This window comes from Trichomycterus rosablanca, chromosome 17, assembly GCF_030014385.1.
Source record: "Trichomycterus rosablanca isolate fTriRos1 chromosome 17, fTriRos1.hap1, whole genome shotgun sequence".
In the NCBI taxonomy this organism is placed as follows: Eukaryota; Metazoa; Chordata; class Actinopteri; order Siluriformes; family Trichomycteridae; genus Trichomycterus; species Trichomycterus rosablanca.
This window is the reverse complement of record NC_086004.1, coordinates 6,737,258-6,760,979: the sequence shown is the minus strand read 5'-3', so window position 1 is coordinate 6,760,979 and position 23,722 is coordinate 6,737,258. Positions and strand designations below refer to the sequence as shown.

At 39.1% G+C, this 23,722-nt stretch overlaps 2 protein-coding genes across 4 annotated transcripts in view; both read right to left on the bottom strand.

Annotated features, from left to right (window-relative positions):
• Positions 1-988: 988 nt before the first annotated feature.
• Positions 989-9,837, bottom strand: cp110 (centriolar coiled-coil protein 110). Of its 3 annotated transcripts, none has more exons than XM_063012348.1 (10): positions 9,495-9,837; positions 9,285-9,410; positions 6,264-8,310; positions 4,838-4,941; positions 3,480-3,725; positions 2,916-3,032; positions 2,642-2,740; positions 2,199-2,315; positions 1,982-2,064; positions 989-1,340 (listed from the first exon to the last, which is right to left on the bottom strand). In XM_063012348.1, the coding sequence occupies exons 1-10, from the start codon at positions 9,627-9,629 to the stop codon at positions 1,223-1,225; spliced, it is 3,192 nt and encodes a 1,063-aa protein (XP_062868418.1). In that variant the 5' UTR covers positions 9,630-9,837; the 3' UTR covers positions 989-1,222. The 3 variants fall into 3 exon arrangements, with proteins under 3 accessions (XP_062868418.1, XP_062868419.1, XP_062868420.1); XM_063012349.1 differs by having other exon boundaries at positions 3,480-3,674; XM_063012350.1 differs by lacking the exon at positions 3,480-3,725.
• Positions 9,838-19,628: 9,791 nt separating this feature from the next.
• mafgb (v-maf avian musculoaponeurotic fibrosarcoma oncogene homolog Gb) overlaps positions 19,629-23,722 on the bottom strand; it is a 29,856-nt gene continuing 25,762 nt past the window's right edge. The window contains exons 2-3 of the mRNA XM_063013072.1: positions 20,667-20,733; positions 19,629-20,196 (exon numbers count right to left, since the gene is read on the bottom strand). Of these exons, the coding sequence (XP_062869142.1) occupies positions 19,720-20,196; positions 20,667-20,702 (513 nt within the window). The 5' untranslated portion in view covers positions 20,703-20,733 and the 3' untranslated portion in view covers positions 19,629-19,719. The remainder of the gene's footprint in view (positions 20,197-20,666; positions 20,734-23,722) is intronic.

The following is a 23,722-nucleotide window of genomic DNA, read 5'->3' as shown; positions in this document are numbered from 1 at the left end:
AAGCTGGTTGTAGCGCTGTTGCTTGTATGTGTAACGCTTCGCTGGCAGATCCTCTGATTTTCATGACTAGCACAGTATTTATTCTGTGAATAAATCTTTTACGCTATCTCAGACGAATTATTCAGGGTTCACGTATTTAAACTGTAAGCGTTTGAGTGATGATCAACATGCTAATACAGAGAGAGTGGGTCCTGATCTGATCACTGGAATTTTAAAACGCTTCATACATGTGGGAGTCTCACACTTCAGCAGACGGACTGCGGGACGACATCATGTGAATCAGTGGGTCAGCCAAATAATGTCAATAATTTTCACAAGCTGTTTGTAAATTATTCCATCAGTTGAGCACCACAGATTGTATTTAGATGAATTATTTAAATGAAAAGAATATGTAAGCATTAAACAATTATAAAAGAATACATATGTTTTAAAACATGCTGTTGTGTGGACCTGTTTGTTGAAGTAAAAAATGCATTGCAGAATCTTTACTGAATCAAAAAAATGATTAACAAAATGTTCAGGCAACCAGATGTAAAATTACATTAAATAATATATTTAACAACTCCGTTAAAGCTATTTAAAGTTAAAAAATTTTCCAGCTGCTCCCACAATCTTTGTGGTAACCACAGCGGATCATTCCGGTCTGCAAACCTAATTTCACACTGTTTCAATGCCAGATGCCTTTTCTGATGCAACCCTGACAGGGAACCAATCCATCGCATCTTGATGATAGGACTGGCTGTGTCTGAGGAGAGGGGTGGTGGCTTCCACGTCTTTCAACTTCCCCAGATATAGCCAATCGTGTCTGTGTACATGCCTGGCCGGCTGAGAAAACCACTGGATCTATGCTAGTGTAATAACCCACTACCTCACCAGAGTGCTCGAATTATTGTATTATTATTATATTTAACTAAGTATGGTAGATGTGTTACTGTTAAATACATTGGACACATAAAGCTGTTGCACAACTGAAAAAAAACAGATTGCATTTATTATCAATAATTTATTAGAAAGTGACACAAATACAAAATAAGATAAAGGTCACAAGGCTTTTAAACACTTCTCACTACATTTTTTAAATAAATAGTAAATGTTTCTAAATTCCAAAACAATTAAGGCATTTTGCAATAACAAAAATATGAGGTGGTGAATGTCAGCAAGGCCTCTTGAGCTGTTGGCATTTCCGTGTTTTGTGGTTGCAGCAGACTGAGCTTTGAGCTCTTCACCTGCGCCGTAATGGAGTGGTCTTCTTTGGCACCCTCTTTGGGTTTGGCACAAATGTCCATTCCTTCTCGACACCCACTGCCAGCTTTGTCTTTTCTGCTGCTTTCTTCTGTAACCTGACAACAGCAACACAAACCAAAAATTGCATCATCTGTCCTCAACAAATGTCACCCTAAGGGTCTGGAAAGAAAGAAAAATACAGGGATTTGACATCTCCCTCTGTTGTTATTTTTAGACTACTGCAGATCCAAACCTAAACCTATCACTGGGTACTCTCTGTCACCAGAGGTGGTAGAAATACACAGAATCCTCATTTCACTAAAGGTACAAACACTTTGAATATTGTTATAAAGAAAAGTTGCATTATGGTTGCACTTCAGTTGCAGTATCAGGAAATTTTGCTGCATTCACCACAATGAGCCTGGCTGAAGACTTAACCACCCTGTCGAGTTAAATTCTACATTTAGATATATACATTTATGATATTTAGCAGACCCTTATCCAAAGTAACTGAATACAGTTTGCACAATAGAGGCCCAACAGCGGCAACATGGCAGTGGTGGAGCTTAAACTGGCAACCTTCTGATTACTAGTCCAGCATTCAATAATTAACAAAGTACTTGTAATTATTTAGAAAAGGTTGCCAAACAGTGAGACAAGACAACAAGCAAACTGATGCAAATTAGAAAGGAAACAGAAGCATGTAAATAAATGACTCGTTGGGCAAGTTGCAGTCTGTTGCATGTTAAATACTCACATCACTGTCCTTTTCCTCTCCAAAGCTTTCCTGGTAGCAGCAGACAGAGAACTTTTCCTTCTGCCCTGCAGCTCCTTACTCTCCTGCAGAATACAACCCATCCATCTTACGCTGACTCGATTTTACACAGTTTCCAGTCGTTTAAATAAAAGTATGTTTTTTTACACTGTACAATTGTTACATTTTCTGTACAAAAACCTTGAATCCATAATATTACCTTTTGTCTGAGCTCCCTCTCTCTGGCCAGCTGTCGGTCCCAGCTGATTACCTGCATGCGCTCTGCAGGAGTCACGCTGAAGAACAGGTCATGCAGTTCAAAGCGGGCTGAGCGCAGCTGTAAGATATTACAGACATTAGTTTACACACTATACCTGATACCACTGTATGGGGATGGTGTAGGCATGTGCACACGAACTGTTATTAAAACAGTGTTGAGAAGCTCAGTGAATATGGCTCCTGACTTGATATAATGAGGTATTCCATGGTGATGTACAAATGGAATGGTTAGACCAGGTGGACCAAGATAATAAGATTAGTTCATTACTTATTTATCTGGCAAATGAAAAAGCTAAGCATCATTTTGCTGTGGGCAGAATAAGATGGAGTGGGTTGAAACAAGAAAAGGAAATGAATTTTCTGAATTAAGCCTGTGATAGTTACCTGTAGTGAGACTCGCTCCTGCAGGGCTTGGTCCTGCCTGCTGCTGTACTCTCTACCTGGTGTGGGAGGCTGAAAGCCTTGAAGGAAGAGCCGAGTGTCCTTTTAGATGGACAAAGCACAGTCTTGATACCGACACTCAGTAAATTAGGTTGGTAAAATTATCAATGCAAAATACAAAACAATTCCTACAGATAAAAAGCTCATCTTTTACAACAAGCATTTAGTCCTTTCAAAGCTGCAGATTTCACATGAATAGAAACCAGTACTGGTTTACCTTAATGGTCCTGATGAGCTGAACCACTCTGTCTGTGCGGAGAAGTCTGCGAGTCAGGTAGCCTTTCACAGCTGCTGCCACCAGGGGGAGATGACACGCAGGAAGAGAGCCACGGGACTGAAACGGTACCAGCACACGGTGTTGAATACAAAACAAAGCAAAGCAGAGACAGATACAGTAACAACACCAACGAGCCTCAGTAACCTGTAACTACACCATTGCTATTTCCCTTTGCTTTCTGCTTCATCACAATGTCATTTTATACAGTACAGCAAAATAAAATCCGTTTTTTTTACCCCAATTGTAGTCTGACATTTATTATTTTTTGTCACTTAGATGTTTTTTCCTAAAAGTAACTTATATTGGTGACTGATAAAATGCAAGCAATTAAGGTTTAAGAACTTTGCTCTGCGACACAACAGGTTTGAACCAGCAATCTTCTGAGAATTAATTCCAGTGGTAATGTCAGCAGCAATGAAGGTATTTCTTTGCTGACTGACATTTTATTTGCAGCCGACCTATGTATGCAGCTGTTGTGCAGTGGTGCTTTGACAGTGTAAGTACCTGTAGGATGTGGAAGGAATCTGAGAGAGAGCTCAGCTCTGCCAGTGTAAATTCAGGGAGGTGTGAGGAGGAGCCCAGACCCATGGAAACAGAGGAGGGGCATAGCGAAGAGGTTGCCATGTCCTCTAGACGTAGCCCTGCACGGGAACACGGGAAGGACACGCTCCTAAGGAATTGGTACTTTGTTGCTAGAGACTGGAGGAGAAAGAGAAAAGATATGAATGGATGGACCAAGGTTGAGAAAGGCTGAGAAAGATAAATGAAGTAGGAAGACATCACAGTGAGAACAGGGAATGACAAAGAGAAAAAACAGGGCCATTAAAGGACAGTTGCTTGGGCATGAGCAAAAATGTTAATAAAGGATCATTTGAGGGTGGCACAAACCAGCTGCCCACCAATGAGAGCACAAAAAAGATGAACATAAGCAGTAGAGTTCTGAGGAATAAGGCACTTAAGCTCAAACACTCACCAATTAAACAAAATGTTCACTCCCATTTTCTACATCAATTCCCACAACAGGGCTAGGTTTTCTCCTTGACCTGACACGCCCAGACACTCAGATAGAGAGAAAGAGATGCCAGAGCCACGACAAAAAGTAGTCCGAGTTCATTAAAGGCCTGTTAGATGCATCAATTACAGCAAGTAATGAATGGCACAAGGCCACCGGCTGCCAGGGAACATATTGAAGGAGAAATAGAAACCAACTGAAGAGTCCTTGGATTAGAGCATCACAAACAGAGCTTACACGTTCTCTTAAGAATTTAATTAAACTTTTACACAAAGCTTGTTGGGCTTCTCATAATGATATACTAGGGCTTTTTACACAGTTGCACAAATGTTGTTTCAATCAAACATGAGACGTGGAAGCAGTCTGAGAGAGAGAGAGCTCAGCTCAGCCAGTATGATTTCAGGTGAATTCACAATGTTTCCAGTAGTGTCATAGCGTTAAGTAATCCTATGTAGCTTTACAGGTACTTGTGCCAAGAATTACAAACACACATGGGCTGTGTTCTAAATCATTCACATTTGCACTAGAATGCAAAGATTTGGTGAAATATAATTATTTATTATTTATTTTTATTCCTTCTGCTGCTGTGGGCTCAGATCCTTTGTGCTAAATGATATGATATGATGTATTGGTAAACCCCTGGCGTGTATGAATATGTGAAACAAATTCTAAAACAGACCTAAATGATTAAATGTTGGATCCGATTGTCAATTTCTAGACCGCACTCCAACAAAGGTCACATCTCAGCTCCATATTCTAACTGGGCTATAAAATGTAAATGATCTAGTAGAAATGTATTTCTTATGCAATAGAAGGGTACTGTCTGTCTGTTGGGTAATGTATTTCTGACCTGCAGCAGCTCCTGTTGCTGTCTGCGCTGTTCCTCCATCAGAGCCATGCCCTGCGCTTCATGTTCATCACTCTGCTGCTCTTCATGCACAGGCTTCTGCATCGCTGCACACATATGATGTATAATCCCACAGTGAGTTAATATTGCTTGTTTAATTACAATTCAGTCTGATGATGGCAGATCGACTAATCGTTGCAGAAGCACTTAAAGCGATGCTGCACAATAAGCACCGGTTCTTACATAGTACTGAAGAGGCATCATGAGTGAGCCAGGACTATTATCTTACCATCATCATTACAACAAGGGGGTTTATCATTTCCAAAGGATCATAAAGTCAGCTTGACAAAAACACATCTCATTTATAACTGTATGGCACATAATACCTCCACACACATATACATACTGTTCTATACATATACTGTATACACCATACTGTATGGCCAAAACTATGTGGTTGCCACTCCAAATTTTGTGTTTCAGGTGAGACCATTATAACCATGGTGTAAAAGAAAATAATTGTGATTATTTCACAAAATTAAATGTTATGGTTTTAAAATAGGATTTAGCATAACACTGTAATGTCCGCATACACAACTTTCTAAAGCATGGCCTTATTCTTTTTGAAAAAACCTTAACTGTAATGCCCATGGTTTTGAAATATGATATCCAACAACCTGTTTGACTGGACTGTTTCTTTAAGATTCATGTTATTGGGTGGAAAACTCTATTACGCTAGCCCACGACCACTGAGATGCAAGTTCAAATCTCAGCAGGCGCTGTCGGCCAGCATGTCGGGTAGATGATTGGCTTTGTCTTGGAGGGGCTGAAGCCCCGCAATTGATTGGCACCCTCTTCAGGGTGTTGCTGCACTGCACCCAGTGCTTCTGGGGGACCGGACCCACCAGATAAAATGGTGGTAAAAATGCAAAGAAAGAAAATAAACTTTTTACTCTTTATTAAATTTGTTAAAGATGAAAATTTGGCTTTTCTTGAAATTAAAACATGATTAACATTACATACACACATGGACTGGCTTTTGTATTTTGGAACATTTTAATGTGGACTTGCTTTATTGTTCCTTATATAATGACATGTTGTCAAGGTCCTGCAGCAACAAAGCATTCCATACTTAACGGTTAATGCTAGGCTAAGCTATTCCTATTTTTATTTTAGCAAAATACTACCTAACAACATTCTGAAAGCAGAGCTGTTTATTATCTCATGCCTCGAGTTTGTTTCTCTTGGATTAATAGTAATAAATGTATTAGGCTTTTCGGTCTAATTCCATTTAATGAAAAACAGTAAAAGATCGGTAAACAATTTGCCAAATTGTTTTAAAAATCACTGAAAGAAAACCCACAATGAAATGTTACTTATAAAAAAAATCACCACCCAGATCTAAGATCATTTAAAGAGTTTCACAAACCTCTAGGAGTGCTGGATTGAGGCTGTTTTTCCTCGCCCCATTGCACTGGTGTTTTCCCATCTGTAATATTCATAAGCAGTCTGCGTTTGGCACGTGACACTCCCTCTTGACCTCCCAGCTCCGGTGTCAACTGTTTGCCTACAGTCCCAGCCTGTGACCACAGTCCTGAAGGAGTGTCCACATCATACGACCGATTAAGAGATGAGCCATTCAGTGACTCTTCTGTGTTCTCAGATTCTTTGTTTTTCTCGCCTGAGGCATTCTTCCACTCTTCAGGCTGTTTGTAACCATCTGAAAAAACAGCGGTCCTCTGTTTTAAACTGTTAATAGCAGGGAAAGCCTCTGTCATCCTCATTTTCTGCACCAGGGAGGTGACACATTGCCCCAGCTCATGCTGTTTGATCTGTATCCCATAATCCTTAGTTAGGACTTCTTGCTGCACCAGCTCACTGAAGGGAACAGCACATGGAGATTTTCTATCACTGGCAGGCAGACTGATGATGCTTTGTTCTGCAAGCTGGGAGTTGTTGGCAGACTCTGTTGGATTGTGTGCCTGAGACTCTGTGATTGTGGACTCCAGATCTGAGATCAGTACTTTAAGGCTGGACAGGTTAAGCTCGAGTTGAGTAATTTGCTCAGCTTGATCCATGCTCCTGCAAAATGATGCACCCACTTCAGTACCTGCTGAGGTCACAGTTTCGCATTTGGCATGAACTAATGGATTTGGCACTGTTTCATTATTTAGTGGGAGAGATGTTTTTGCTAAAAGCTTGTTGACTGGGCCAGGAATGGCACTGCCTTTCTTACTGCGCACTGGGCTTAAGCAAAACTTAGGGGTTGGGACATTCTTAAATTTTTTGTTCCCTGTTAGACAAGGTTTGGGCAGCAAACTGCCTGTTTTCTTTCCCTTTGACTGGTAAAGAGATTTTGCTGTGGTGGGTACTGGTGCTGTACTGGGCCGAGCAGGACTGCCGGCTTTATTTGGATGGTTTACAAAAGATGACAATGCTTTTCCAGAGGAAGTATTTGACTTTTTTGTAGATGAAATGATATTAAGTGAAACATCCGATTTAGTAGTGCGTGTTTGTTCAGCAAGGCTGACCACTTCAAGTGGCTCTATACTTCCTCTCTCTACCACTGATGTACATGTCTCCTGGTCCATTGTCTTCTCCTTTATTTTCCTGAGTTCAGTTGTTCCAGGAAGGATCAGCTCATTTTCTTTGTCAGACAGGCTCCGTTCACCAGCACATCCAGGTTCAGTGGCTTTTAAAGCCTTTGCCTGGTTGCGGAGCAGACGCTGGCGCCGTCTGTGCTCTTGGGATTTCTTCAGAAGGTTCTGAAGACTTGTACGGTAAGGTCCGTCAGTTGAGTCTGGTTCCACTGGATTTAATGGCTCTGTTACTTTATGAGGAACCTGGGTGGAGACTGCATACTCCTCCTCCAGGACTTCTCCATCTATCGGAGTGTGGCTGATAATTTCACTCTTGTTTCTCAAGTTTAAGGTATTTAATACAAAGTCACCAACTTCCGATGGTTCGCCCTCTGTGCCTTCTGTGAATTTTTCTGTTTCCTCAGCTAAGCTTGAAATTGCATCTGAAGTTTCATTGGTGACATATCCGGATGACAGTGCTTGATGGCTAACATCAAAATGAGTGTGTTTTTCCGAATGAGACAGCAGAAAGTCAGCTCTGTAACTGGTGTTTACATCAGCATCTCGTTCTACTCTGTGCCCCAACACAGGAACTCCTTCAAACAGAACAGTTGTACAGCTGCTCTCTAATAAATCCTCTCCTTTAAAAAGTTTAAGGCTAGAACCGGCATGGACCTCACAAGCTGTAGACGTGAGTGGGTGACTGCTCATTATTGGCACTTTTTCACCAAGTATTTGAAGAGTAGGTGAGGAGGATAAATTCCACTGATTTTCAGTAATGTCATCACACATATTTTTAAGTCCAGAACTCAAAGTGATACTTTGGCATGCAGTGTTCGGTGTAGTTGTAGGTCCAGTCTCATCCTTAAAGTCATTTATTGTCGGTGCCCTTCGTAACTACAGCAATGAAAGAAAAAGAAGTAACAACTAGAAATCAATGATGTGTTACAAGGCAATTCCAATATTAAAGATATAACATTTACAAATACTGACTTGAAAGCCAATTCGTTTACTTCTGACTTCATAAATGAGTCCACATAAGATTAGAAATTGTTTTTACAGTTTACAGAGATTTATGATTTAGTGTAACAAGTAGTAGGAGGAAAAAAAATATTATATCAGGTTGAAGTGCCACTAGTGTTAAATAACACTGGGAATAAATAAGTTATATTAACAGACTGACTAAAAAGAAGTAGAAGAAAGCTTTTGCTTTATCTATTTTCTTTTGCTTTATCTATTTCCATGCATTTATTACAGTGTTATAAGCATTTTAAAGCAATTACATTATTTATATATAAAATCTTGTAGAATTTAGAAGTGGAAATGAAGTAGTGGCACAACATACAAATTCACAAACCAGCCAGTTGTAATACAATACAATACAATACAATAATATGAAAATTTATTTAATGCAAACCTTTTTTTGAAGTCTGCTTTTTAGATGTGTACAATTATCTATTTTAATCTTATTAATATTGTAACGTTTCTACTTGTTCTAAAATAACTGAATGCGTACTGTGACTACACACTAAAACCACTTAAGTAAAATAGAACTGAAGTGAATTTAAGTCTGGCTCGTGTTATAGTTAAACACTTGATTACTTTCAAGCATCGTGTGAGCTTAAATTCAAACACATGTATTACAGTCCACTATAGATCTGTACATTGTGCTACTGAAGAAAGACTCAAACAGGTTGTAAAATTAAACTAGAAATCAAGTAGCTTTAGTATTTAAGCAAACAACAACTCTGGTAGACAGTGATCCTGGGTATATGACAGTCAGGGCTTGATGTTACATTCCATAGCTCTTTAGTACTACCCTAAGCTCCAAATACTAATAAACATAGCTTTAGTAATGTTTTGTTTATTACCTGAACGCTGTCAAGAATTGCCTGTACATGTGAGATCCGAGAGGAGAAAGATGGTTTTCTGTTATTCGGTAGATTAGCAGCTGCTTCTCTAAGCCGTTGGATTTCCTCTTTCTGCTCCTTGTTCAACTGAAAATGTATTTGATATCATATCATTAGATTTGTAATTCTCATTATATAAACACTGTACACCAAATAAAGAAAAACTCTTACCACAGGAGGCAGAATGGAAAACCCGTGAAATCGGATTGTTGTTGACTGTTGGTGGGTTGTTAGCTCAGGTGTTTCAGTGATGTTACTCCTTATTCGGTTTGTTTGTTTTGTAATGAACTCATCATAGCTTTCCATCCTGCAGAATGGCTACACAATGGCTACTTTGTCAAAATAAAGCTTAACAGGAAGTCAGACCAAGCTAAGTCCACCGGCAAATTGTTCCAAACATCGAAAAATAGAAGTGCGTTAAGCTAGTACATTCGCTGGCACTACTTTCATTATAGTAGCTACCTTGCTAACTATTATTTAGCTCTGTAACATCAACAAGGCTAATGCTGCTTCACTGTGGAACAAAACTGCAGATTAAAAGTAAGCTTTTTAAAAGAATAACAACGGTTTCATTAGTGGTTAGCCAACAATCTGGTGCAACGGGCTAGCGAGCTAAATTATCGTAGCTTAGCAACGAGATAAAAATGCCAAACTTTAGCCCAACTTAAACAATAAGGCTTTTTCCCCCTGCATGTACGCATTAACCCCTGAAAAAAAACGAATACCGCACAAAGAATACACACATATATAAAATAAATAAAATTAAATATGTAAAAAAATACGATTATATTCTGTCTTCGATAACGTTTCCAAGCTTAACCAATGTTTACTTTTACCCTCTTCACTACGGCTGTGTCTGCAACCACATGCTACACACTGAATATGATGTCTGAACTCTAAAGGCAGTTTTGGTGGTATAGTGCACACTATTTAGTGCTCTAGTATGCTGTTTGAGACACAGCCCAAATATATCTTATTGGCGGTTTCCCACCCGTATTCCAACAAATCCCACCTTCTACTCTAGGATTGGCTAAAAGGAATCCGCCTACAGCGCGAGATAATGAGCGCACCAATCAATGGCTTGGTTATGCTAAGTCAATCAGAGGGAACTTTTACGCAAAATGGGTATGGAATAAAATACAGTTTCTCCACCTGTCATCCATTGTCTACGGTAATCTAGTGTAACGGTTTTGTAGTTTCCCACAGTGCCACCTGGAGATGTGGAAGAACATAAAGTCATTTAGGAGAACAAAGGATGGGCTGGATAAACCCAAATAACCCAGAGTTTCCCAGTGGGACCAGTTCCACCCGGGCGCCCCAGGCCTTCACTTCTTTATTATTAACCTGAAAGATTGGCTTTTATCCACTGTTGCAGCCTGGATGATAAAATGAAGTAAAGCCGCTGTTATAAACTAATGTAATTATGCATGCACACTTTGTGACTGTTAAAACATAGTTACTAATAATTTAAGAGTATTTCATATTTTATCATTTTACTGCATTGTGTTATTGGTTGTAATACATCCTGGAAATGGATACATTATTCTTACTGTGAACTCCAGCAAACCACAGTGAGAGATAATATCTCCAAATGGAAAAGCTAATCTTTCCAGAAATGGCAGGGCTGCCGAATTAATTGAAGAGCAAACTGACAACTCATCCAGGCAGTCACAAAAGAATTCAAAGAAGAATTTAAGTGCAAGCCTTTCCTGCCTCAGATAAGGCCAGCATGTATGATTTCACTATTAGAAAGAGACAAAAAAGATTTTCAATTGAAAACCACTGCCAACCACTTGTTGAAATCCTAACTTAAACCCCATTAAGAAGTTGTGGCAGGATGCAAAATTAACAGCTCAAAAGCTCTTTAATATGGTGGAATAAAAGCAGGTTTGCAAAGAAGAGTGAGTTAAAATTCTGCTTTCCATTTATCCGAATCATTATATTGAAGACTTGTCAGCTGCACATTTCTGCTGTGAATCTAGTACACAAGTGACCATTATGTTTATGTACAGCTACTGGAATAGGGTAAGGCACTTAAAAAATGCTCAGCTGGTACTAATGGGGCAAGATTGTGCCAAGAAAACATTCCTCACACTTAGAGCACCAATATGAACCTAAACACTGGACATAAGACAGGTCAGTTTCACGTATTTATTTTGTTTATGCCCATTTCTGATCCTTCCATCTACATGTAGGCTGAAATTGAGATTAAATAGACCAGACAACATTTTCCCCCAATCTTACATGGTCCAGTTTCAGTGAGTCTGTGCCCACAATAGCGGTAACAGTAGTGGTTGTGTTTGCAAATTACTGCAGTATTGCTTCAGTGACTAATGTGTAAATAAGCACCAACATTCCCTGTGAGGACAGTGTGCACATTAGATATTTTAGTCATTTGACTCGGTAGCAGGTATTCACAACCTGGAATGAATCAAATGGCTGCAAACCCTTGTGAGGCGGCATGGTGCCATTACATGATCCATCATGACTGTCATGTTTTTACTAATGTCAGGCCAAGAACATGTCTGCCAAGAAGTTGTTGCAACTAGGTCATTCGCTGCTACATTACTTTTCAAGGCTCCTTGAAAAGTAAAATGAAATGTGGCAGAAGCTATTCATAGTGAGTGAAAAAAAACTCTGGTACTTGTCAAACTACAACAGGTCATACAATGTCACCACATTAATCAAACTGTTTTTCAAAATGTATTTATTGGTCATATACAAAATAAAGTAAGCTGTATATCAACAAACATACAGTATATACATCAATAAATTAAAAGACGCCCCAGACTGACTGATACAGTTAATTTCATTATTAATATACCAATACATTATATTACTTATCTACAAATTCCAAAAAGTACAATAACTCAATAACTTAGCTGATAAATACTTACAATTAAATGGACTTTACTGTATGTATATTTCCCATACAAAGTACTGCAATAGAATTTATTACACCCGATACAGAAAAAAACAGAACAGATATTTAACAGACAAACAAGGATGTTACTTTCCATGTTTATAATTTTTTATAGCTTGAAATTTCTTATTGTGTACTTTGGGAGAACACCAAAACATTGCTCCTATTATGAGGTTTGTTGTAATGATAGCAGTTTCAGAGAAAAAAAAATGAATGCAGAGGACAGAAATCAAACTATATATAACAGTATATATAAAATTGGTCATTGAAAAAGAAACCAAAAATGTAACTCTCCCAAGTGGTGCATAAAAATTTATTTTGATTTAAATGATTTCATTTCTCAACACAGGGGAGTCAGAAAATCAACAAGCATTAATATGTTAGGAGCATGGCGAGATGCATCAATATAAACATATAAAATGTCAGATGGTGTGTGGGAATCCTCATTTCATTGATTTACTAGTCAAAACTCCGGATGAGAAGTGGTGGCACGATAAGAACATCCCAAACATCAACAGCAAAAACTGTGACCATTTCAATAATAATGAATCCATGATTTAAACATCCGATAAACCCACAGCAGTTAAAAAGAAAACTGGGTTTTTTGGTTAAACCTCAACAAAGGCTAAAAAATGCAAAGAATTTGAGACTCATTTGTCTGTGTGGAGAAATGAAACCTTTTAATAATTGTCCCAGGAGAGCTGAAGAAAAAGCCTACCGGGAACGCGGCAGAGCAGAAACACTATTGGGCAATCAGGAAAGCAAGAACAAATAGAAGTCATTCAGTACGATTATTACCATAACAGTGTAGTTAATACACTCAGAAAGTAGGACAAAGTCTTGTGTTTTTTGCTCAGCAACAGACGGACACTTGAAACCAGAGTGAGCAACAGTCAATCCATGTAGGTTTCCTACTGCTCAGCTCACAATAAGAGAACCGCCAGGGCTCAGGGTCAAAAGAGTTCGACTTGGTGGTTACACACATTTTGTTCCCAGCAAGGTCACTATGCAGGGTCTGAGCCAATCCTGAAAGCTGTTCCCAGGATTGTCTCAAATTATCCTGTGTTTGGCTCTTGGGATATAGCACTTTTTTGACAGGTGAAACATAACGTGAATGCAGTTTCTATGTAAAAACCACTAAAGCTGTGTTTATAAATGACTCCAACAAAATGAGGTAAATTAATGAGGTTAATTTTTGCACTTACTTTAATGTTATAGCAGTGTAATACTAACGGGGGAAAATGGAAGGAAACTGTTGCTTTCTCAGTGTTTGTGGTTGCTGGAAAAAAAGTAACTTTTCCCTACTGCCCACAAATTTGCATAATATGTTTTCTTCTACACCAAGTCACCACGATGACGACAACAAAGACGTACGTGAACGAGCCGAGCCACCCCATCCTCCCCCGCCGGAGACGGGACAGGAAGAGGAGAAGCATAAGAATTAAGAAAGGCAGTGGCGCTACCTGGAGCACAAGCACTTCCACGAGTTTTTGCTAGTAAGCTAGTAGCATTAGTTAAACCCCTAAAAAACACACTGCTCACACAACGCCAGACACGCCACAGAACTGCCACAGCCAATAGGAGAACGGCACCACTGGTCACGAAAGCAACTGGACCAAAAGACTCCATTAAAGAACAAATTCACAGATTAACCAGTCAGGAAGTTCTTTTTCTTGATTTACATTGATTTAGAAAGAGAAAAGCAAGAAATAGACCTACAATATTTATTCAGACTAAATGCCAGATAAGTGCAGCTCAGAATGTATAAGGCCTTCTTGCCAACAGCAGTGATTTTTTTTTTTCATTGATCGTAAGTAAAGCCTGAAGTGGACTGCTCAAAGCTGATGCTATGAATGCATTGATCTGATACTGAGTGAGGGCTTTATCTACTTTAACAGTACATCAGAATCTAATTGAATTTAATACAGTTTTCGACCCAATACACTTTTATTTTATGCTGTTAACAACACCATTTATATTGCTTTTGAAAATGTCGTTTTCCTCAAACCCTATTTTGCATAATTTGGCGGAAGGGTTATTGTTACAATGTCAGTATCTCACAATTGGGTATCAGTATCCAAATCAGAAAAAATGGGATTCATTTATCCATAGACAAATGAATGTGTTTCTAAAAAGTACCATTTAAATATAGTGGTTTCAATTTTTGTTAGATAGTAATAATAGTAATAACAGATCTAGAACAGTGGTTCACAAACTGTTTTGGCAACAGTACTCCCTTTTAAGACATTTTAATCCAACTACCTTTTTATCATTATTCTCTATAGAAAATTGGGAAAAATATACAGTTTGTGGTAAAAACAAGGCAATAGCTACACATTTTAAAGTTCAATTTTATGAACATTGAGGAGAGCTAAATCTGCCAGGCATGGGCGGTGTGTGTTCCTGCCATTCTTAAAACATTCCTGCAATTTTACCATATAGCTTGTGAGAATAATATGTTCATTTATTACTTTTAAAATCAGCACACCGAGGGGACATTTTGAGCATATCTAAATATTGGGGAGGGGAAGGTGTCTCCCCCCTTATATATTGAGATTACAGCCTTGGGTAAAAATATACATCTGTATAAAACAGATAAACAGATTTGCTAGTTGCACGCCACCTAAAAGTAGAGTGCTGTAAAGGGCTCCTCAAAGGTCAAGGTAGATCTATTTCAACAAGGTAGATCCCTGGTCACTGTCTATGGAGAGTTTTGCACATTTTCCTTATGGTTCATCCAGTGGTTCTTCCCTTGGTTACTTTTCACAACCCACAAAGTGTCTAGTGTGTATTTTAGCCCTGTGCCTGACAATGATGTAGTTATCGCCCACCAGTTTAGCTTCCATTACAGCCTGTCTCATTTGTGATGTTCTATGCAGTAGCATAAGTGTTTTTATAAATTTTCCTTATAGTACCAGCATGGGGTACTAATATGCTCATTTGAGAAACACTGCTGAAAGCAAAAGTTCCATAGTGTGCAGGTTGAGAACCACTGGTTTAGATAAATTCAGCCATATAGGTTAAAGGTGACAGACTTATTCTAATAAGATTAATAAACTTTAGACAGGTAAAATGTCTAATCGACTACCAATGAAAAACTGTCTTTCATTTTTGCCTTTACTATTCCTTTTAGTTTCTGTCGAAATGACAGTTTCATGTTACAGCCTCGAGCTAAAATTGTTCTGTGATCTTAGAATAGCTGGACCTATTTAAAATCCAGATTAGTGGATTGCTTGGTGGATGTGTCATTTTTTTAAAAAGTAACAGATGGGAGCGATCGTGCTGTCTGTATCTGCAGATTGTCACTCAGCTCTGTGTACAGAGTCCGCTTAAACCAGGCTTTGTTAAACTCGAGCTGCTGCACTCCTCAAGCGTGACTATAATTTATTCATCTGCTGATTATCAAGCCCTTTTTGAGATGAATCAGTACTCGAGCAGAGATACCATTAAACAAAAAATGCTGTGGTCCTCTAGAAGCGAGGAAACCTGGCTTAGCCTAAATCTGAACTCTGGAGACGTTATATTATAAAGTACATGGACAGTCTAGTTGGGGCTGAGAAATGAGCTGGTGTTTGGTTTTTAAGGCCTAATTGAGCTAAATCTTTGCATTAAACTATGAAAATTAACACTTAGAAAAATGAAACAAAATTCAGTACCATTACTGCATACAGTGCTTGTGTATTTTTCAGTATTATGTGAAAGGTACATCCTTCCACCTTTTTTTTTTTACTTTTCGTAGTACTCCCTCAACCTACAGTCAAACCAGATATGCACTACTTTGTTTTTTTCTTATTGAAATCAGTGCAGTGTCACATCCCTGGCATTTAAAAAGAAAAAAGAAAAAACCCAAAAATAAAACAATACATTAAATAGAATTTACCATAGAAACATTTTACACCAAAAATATAAAAATCACACATCACAAAAAAAGACTTTATCAAACAGAGGTGATGAGACAGCAGGATCGTGAACACACCTCCCACAGACCCTCACTGTACATCTACTTTCCTGAGAATTCTTTTCCCTCAGATAAATACAGAGTTTGCAAGTACGGTCCTTACTAAACGGGGCACAAAGACCAATTCCTGCTGATGCTAAGGAAACCGAGTCCAGTCCCTTTGGCATTAGAGTGTAAAAGCACTCAGCAGTGCTGCTACACTGTAAAGCCTCCGGGGAGCACTTTAACACGCCGTAGACAAGGAGGTGACAAGATTAAGATAGTTCGCTCCATCTGCTCCCCGTTGCTCCTCAAGCAAGTGCAACAACGAAGAGATAAGGCTGCCATCAAAAATACTATCTAAACCCAATTCCAAGAGGCCGCTGGCATTCTATTTAACCGGCTTTACGTGCCAGAACCATGGGAGATACAGGAGGGTGGAAGGTGGGCACAAGGGCCTTAAAGCTGCACAAGGGGGTGCCCAGTCCCCAAACAAATGATCTGTAAATGACCAATAGGAGAGGAAATCAGGTAATATATGTAACATATGATGTCCTGCCCTTCAGTCATCCTAAAACTATGGTTAAAATGTATCTATTATTAAATAAAGTTAAAAAAAAAAATAGGTAGTGCCTACCTGGATACATTTAAGGACATCTGATTTTGCCTTACTAAATGCTTGGTAAAGCCTTCGGGTGGCACAGCAGTCTATTATGCTAACCCACCATCATGGAGATTTGGGTTCAAATCTCAGCAGGGCTATTAGCAGGCCAAGTGTCTACAAAGACATAATTGGCCACTCCCACATCTCCTAGGGCATAGCCAAAGCCCTGCGATAGATTGGCACCCGGTCTAGGTAATTTCTGCCTAGTTTGTTTCACAACATTGCCCAGGATAAAGCTGATGAAAAGAATATCAATAATAATTAATGAAATTGAGCATTTAAAGCTATTTAATGGGTAATTCAGGTCTTAATTTTTAGTTTTCCAGTTTATAAACCCTAAAAGTTTAGGTTTGTAAACTTTCTGGTAAAAGGTGTGTGGTATAAAATGTATTTTAAATACATGTTTAATATACCCCTCCCCCATTATCTATTTATTTGCTTTATGTAGTCTACTTTTAAACCACATTTGTATATTTATCATAATATAATATGACATTTCATTTTTGAAATAAACACCGTTTGCTGTTTATTGAAAACTGAACATTATAAAGTACTAGGGCTGTTTGTACATACTAGTTTATACAGGTCCTATTCAAGGAAGGGTTGCAAGGGAATTTGGGGGCTTTAATCTTGCCTCAAGTGCCAAATGTGATAGGACTGGCCCGTTTCCACATGAAAAATAAGTAAATACAAGACTGTGGGAAATGTGTCCATCACCTGGTTTGGCTAAAAAATAATAAAAGAGCATTACATCCAAAAATAGTGAACAGTACCATCACCTTATCACTTACACATCACACTACACGCGCTAGTCCACAGTTTTACGCGCCTAGTCACTAGAAAAAGCTATCGACTTCAATAGTTAAGCCACTTTTGGTACAATTAGCAAAAAAGAGATATCAAACAACTTTATATTCTTTTTTTAAATGTTTTATAAATAATGCAAGATACTCTATGTGTGATTTTTAAATATAAAATTCAAGACTTCACCATATAGACAAATTCTTAGAATACGTTACGCAATTTCACAGCGACAGATTTATGGTAAAGCTTGTGAGAGATCGCCGGTTTATGCAACCGGATAGTTCCCTTTTTACCATTGATCAGCTTCTTGCAAAAAAGGGGACAAACCAGTAAGGCATTATTCCCCTTCCAAACTTAAAAATCATATGGGGTGAAGTACTAATACGCAAAACAGAAAACACTTTATAATCAGGGTAACACAAATACAAAATAAGTACTTTTGTCAGCATAAAACTATAAAAAAAGTATTTTCCCTAGCTTTGCAATGGGAACTATAACAGCAGTTCAGTTTTCACAACATAAATATCTTATTGCCTTGCCAATAAGTTACCATAAAAAAAAGAAAGAAATCTTCAGATTCTTCAGATTTTTTGTGGAAAAAAGGACTACCCAATCACATAAACTGGTCTCAGTTATCCTGATAGCTACCATACGAACAACAGCTGATTCCTCAAATTTTTACGACTTTTTTTTCAGCAGCAGCTGGTCAGTGCACAACATTAGGCGACGGTTAATATAAGCACAAAAGCTTGTACAGTAGTTCATACTCAGAACTGGCACTCAAAGCATCTCTGTGTCAGGAATGACAGTACAGGGTCAGGGAAGAAAAAAAACACAAATACAAAACGATTCATACATGTGGGTCCTGGATACATTCTTTCCTAATGTGGTAGGAAATCTCTTTTGCAACTTGAAAGAAATTCATTAAAAAACTTGCCTTGTTCTTACGATCCTTGTGTTTTTAAGCACAAGGTGGAGAGCGGAAGAGAACGAAGGTCTGCATTTTGTAATCAGTGTTGTGACTAAAACAGCACAACAGTGAAACAGAAAATACTTTAACAAATGTTGTTAGAAAATAAAAACACACAAGATACCCTGCACCCTGACGTCCGATACTATCATACAAAAAGACAGAAAAAAAAAAAAAACAAGAAAAAAAAAAAAAAAAAAAAAAAAAAAAAAAAAAAAAAAACACACCACAGAACAGACATGCAGTCATAAGGATCAAAGAGGAATTAATTTGCTGCCTCTTCTTGATCTCCTTATTCGGGAGATTGAACTGGAAGCCCAGTTATCTTAACACTAGAAGTGCCGCACCGTGTCGACCTGCTTATACCTAAAAGCACCAAGTGTTGGTCTTTTGACTGTACACTACAAACGCTGTGTTGCGATCAAAAGACCGCCGAGTCTTTAGGCAAAGATGCTGTTACAGACACAAGGTATAAGTAGGACAAACAGGCATGGCGTTTTAAGTAGGATGTCACAGCGGTGGAATGGCCAGCATGCGGAGCTTCTAGTGTTAAAAGGCCCCAATGTGGGATCACTGTTTTGTATGTGTGTACATTTGGAAGAGAGTGGACTGACCAATCAATGGAAGTATCGAGATATGATGAAAACCACAATGTCTTTTTGGTGAGGAATCTGTGCTAATGCTGCCTTCAAGTGCCATCAGATTTATTACAAGGTAAAACAAATGTCATGTCATTACAAATAGGAGCTTTGGAAATCATTTCCAAATACTTGAGCTTCTGACTTCAGGGTCTGATTATACCGTTTCATCATAGTAGAGGAAACTGTGGACGATTTTTTTGTAGAAGCATTAGCCGCTGTAAACTTTTTGAATTTCCTCTATTATACAAATCTGCACAAAGAAAATCATAAACTACACTTGAATGGAAGAAACTCAAAAAATCGTAGCACATTTGATTAATACTTGAAGGCATCAACCTTTAAAATGGACCTTTTAAATAATCCGTCACACCAGAAAAGTTCCGTGCCTAAACTGTGATGCACTGACCAACCCACTTGCGTCCTGTCTCTCTTCCCCCTTCTTCCTCTCCAGCCTGTACTAAGACCTGGCGTTCGTTTTGGACTTGACTATTGTGATGACGCTGGTGGCACCCACCTTCCCCGGTACAAGTGGCCCTATGACAGAAGCCAGCGGCCCACGTGCAGAGCCGTGCATCACGTTGCTGACGGGCATGGCAGGCGCCCGGGCCACAGTCCTGGCAAAGCTTTGCAGTGCCTCGTATTTGGAGCGCAGGGCGTCGAGCTCCACCTTCATGCTGGCGTTCTCCGAGGCAAGCTTCTCCACCTCCTGCTGGAGTTCGGCCTTCTGTCGCTCCAGCTCCTCCTTCTGCGTGACACGCTTGACCCGGCAACTGGCGGCGTAGCCTCGGTTCTTGAGCGTACGGCGTCGCTGCTTCAGCTGCACGATCTCCTCTTTTGTGAGACCACGCAGGTGTTGGTTGAGCTCTCGCACAGACATCGATACCAGTTCGTCATCCGTGAGGCTCGTGCCATTCTCGCCCGGCTCCCGCTTCACCTAAAATGAGGAAATAAAGAAGAATTGGGAATTTGATTTTAGGTGGTACTAAGTGTCTTAATTTAACCTACAATTTTCCAGATACGCCTTATTTAAAAAGGATTTGTTTGGGATTTGGTGGTCCATGGATTTTAAACAGTTAAAAAGAAAAATGTGCTGGCTTGTGCTCTCCTCTACCATTAGCAAAACACCAGTTGAGGAAAAATCTTTTAAAAGAAAGGTTTCTCATCTAGTGGAGTCCTGAGCTACAGAAACTATGCCAATCTCTGCCAATTTGTCACCCATTTTAACATTAAAAGTAACCCTGAAGTCTGCCTTAAGGGCTAAAAACATTTTTTGTTGTCACTTTGCACTATAGGCAGTGTTATTTTAAAATGTCATGTTCTTCCATCTCAGAAGTCAGAGTTTTTGTGGGAATTACAGGTTGGAGGACAGGTGTAAAGAGAAGTAGATGTGAAGAGCTGACACACCTTCAAGGCTTTGTTTCCCTTGTTAGCGGTCGTCATGCCACGAGAGCCGCCTGCAAACCACACAGATCTGCAAGACAGGAAAAGTACAGTTAAAAACACATCAATTTCATGTATGATGGGCTGGAAAAACACACAAGGTCAAAGTTTTTCTCTGTAGAAATTAATAAGCAAGGCCTGAATGAAATCACTTTTAAATATCTATAACTGCTGGGATAAAAAAAAGGGCACAGAAAAGCTTTTTTTCCCACCACGTGTACAGTGTAGCTTTATCTGACAAGAGACCTGGAGTAGTGAAAGTGCCAACATGTAACCTCTGGCTTCCTGTCTCCAACTTCCTGTGTGGCTCTGGTGGTTGGAAGCTTTCACTTAACGTCTACAACACCTTGTTTTATGATAGTTCTGTTGTCCCTGATAGGCTGGGAAACAACATCTAAAGGCGGAGCCAAGCAGCCTAAGAGGAAGTAGCGGCATGGGCAGCAGTCCAGGGGATTACCAGAAAGAAAGAGTGACTTATTAGAGCATGTTTGCCAATTTGCAAATGGGGTAGAATTTAAATATTTATTAGACAAAGGAAACCAATCTAAAATAATAACTGATATCTACCTTTTAAAAAACACTTTTTCGTAAGTTTCACAATTTAAAGCCTAACAAAGCGTGCCAGGAAAAAAGCACCAAGTTTAGTTTACTCATTCATTCTCTTTACACATAGTGGATTCAGAAAGTATTCACTTTTAGCACACTGAGTTGTGGATTCGAATTTGAATGGGTAATACATATTTTTTTATTTTTACCCATTTTACCCATCAAAGTACACAAATAGTTTGTTTTTATAATGCCACGTCACATTTATGATATTCACAGCAGGAAATCAGTGTTTTACGTTAGTTTTATTTTTTGGCATCACATATACAGTATGGTTTCAGTCCTATTACCAAATAATTTGGTTATTTCTGTATTACCTTGTGTAAGAGTTGATGTATTAGGCATATGTACTTTTTGTCTTTCACCGTTGTACCTTGGGCATTTGTTCAGGATGTGTTTTATGGTCATAGGTGTCTGACATTCTTCGCAAAGTCTGGGGTCTTCTCCTAATATTTAGTGTCCATGCATAATAGTAAAGGGGAGATTTTACTCACAGCAAAAAGTTTGCTGTGATTATCTATAAAATGTGTCAAGCACTTAACTGGAGCTTACATATTGCCCACACCTGGGTTTAAAAGGACCTAAAATATATACTGCATAGTCAAAACAAAAACCAAGCTATGAAGTCAAAGGAATTGCCTGTGAATCTCTGAAATCAAACTATGACAAAGCATAGACCAGGACCAGGATATAAAATAATATCCATGACTTTAAGTGTTTTCAGGACCACAGTGGCTCAATAGTTTAGAAATAAAAAAAACTTGGCATAGCCATAAACCTTCATAGACTTTCCATCTAGCCAAAATGATCTAGGAGGCAGGAAAGAACTTAAAGGTCACTCTACAAGAGCCTGTGAGTCCTAAGCCCTGTGCACAGTTAAGCAAACTTGCTGGATGGACAATTATCTTCATAAATCAAGTTCTTATGGCAAAGTGGCAAGACGGAAGCCACTTGTAAGTAAAATGCATACAGCAGCCCACTTGAAGTTTGCTCAACAGTATGTAAAGGTCTCTGATTTGAAAAAAAAAAAAAAACATTGATGAGATAAAAATACTACTCTTTGGGCAAAAAAGCAAACACTATGTCTGGCAAAAAAGGCACTGCAAAATCCCCTGACTAATACCGTCCCTAGGTTGAAACATGACGGTGGCAACAGCATGCTACAGAGGCACTTCTTATTAGAAGCAACAGGGAGACTTGTAAGAAATGAGGGAAGGATAAATGTGTTTCTAAGAGCACACTTAAAACAAGACTGTTACAACAGTTCATCTTTCATTACAAAAATGACATTAGAGTATCTTTCTTGCAAGTCTCTGATTGTCATTGAGCAGACCAGCCAAAGCCCAGACCTAGGGACAGTGATAGCCTAGTGGGTAGAGCTTTGGGCTATGAATTGGAAAATTGTTGATTCAAATCCAGGCTCTGCTATGCAGCCACTGTTGGGCCCTTGAGCAAGGCCCTTAACCCAGTCTGCTCCAGGGGCGCCGTACAATGACTGACCCTGCGCTCTGACCCCACGCTCTGACCCCTGTTTCCAAACAAGCTGGGAAGTGTTCTTCATTATTCTTCTAAACCACATGGTGGAAAGAACTGAAGATGGCAGTTCAGAGACACTTACTATTTAATCTGACAGAGCTTGAAAGGATCTGTCATGGAAAAAAAGGGATAAAAATGCCAAAAAAGAGTCTGAAAATTTATGTGAATAAAATTATTCATTTAGATGTTTTATTTTAATTTTAAGTGATTTTTGGGAGGAAAAAACCTTCACTTTCCTTTTTATATTAAAGGGGCAAAGCTTACTAGCTAAGCTAACGTCACACACAAACACAGACCTCTACAATAGGCATCATTGAGGGGGTACAGAGATGACACACTTGAGGCAGTTGGGTGCTTCCATAAAGCCATTGTTCTGGCCAGTTATCCAACATTATTTATGAGCCCTAGTGAGAATTCCTTGACACATTCCAAAACATCCGTCATCCGGCAGCTGACCACATCAATGTCAATCAAAACAGAACCGAAGAAGGTCAAGGGGCAAAAATAATGTGGCTTTTACCCCAAGACATGTCTGGGTAAATAAGACTAAAAATGTATACACAAGTCACAAGTACTTCTCCACTCACGCACAAGTGAAGATTTCTCAACATCAATTTAACCGTCCAGGTTTGCCTTTTTACATGAAAGGCTTTTCAAAGAGGGCTTTTCATTTATTTAAAACCAGTCATTCAACCCGAGGAAGCAAGCAGAGTCAGATGCCTTGACCTTCGTCTCAGTGGTAAACACACCCGCCGCATATTAAGAGATTAAGAGCCTGTGTGTGTGTGTGTGTGTGTGTGTGTGTGTGTGTGTTACAGGAAGTCATTTCCTGGCAGAAGCTTCTCAGAATGAGCTCTGCCATCAGCTACACACATTAC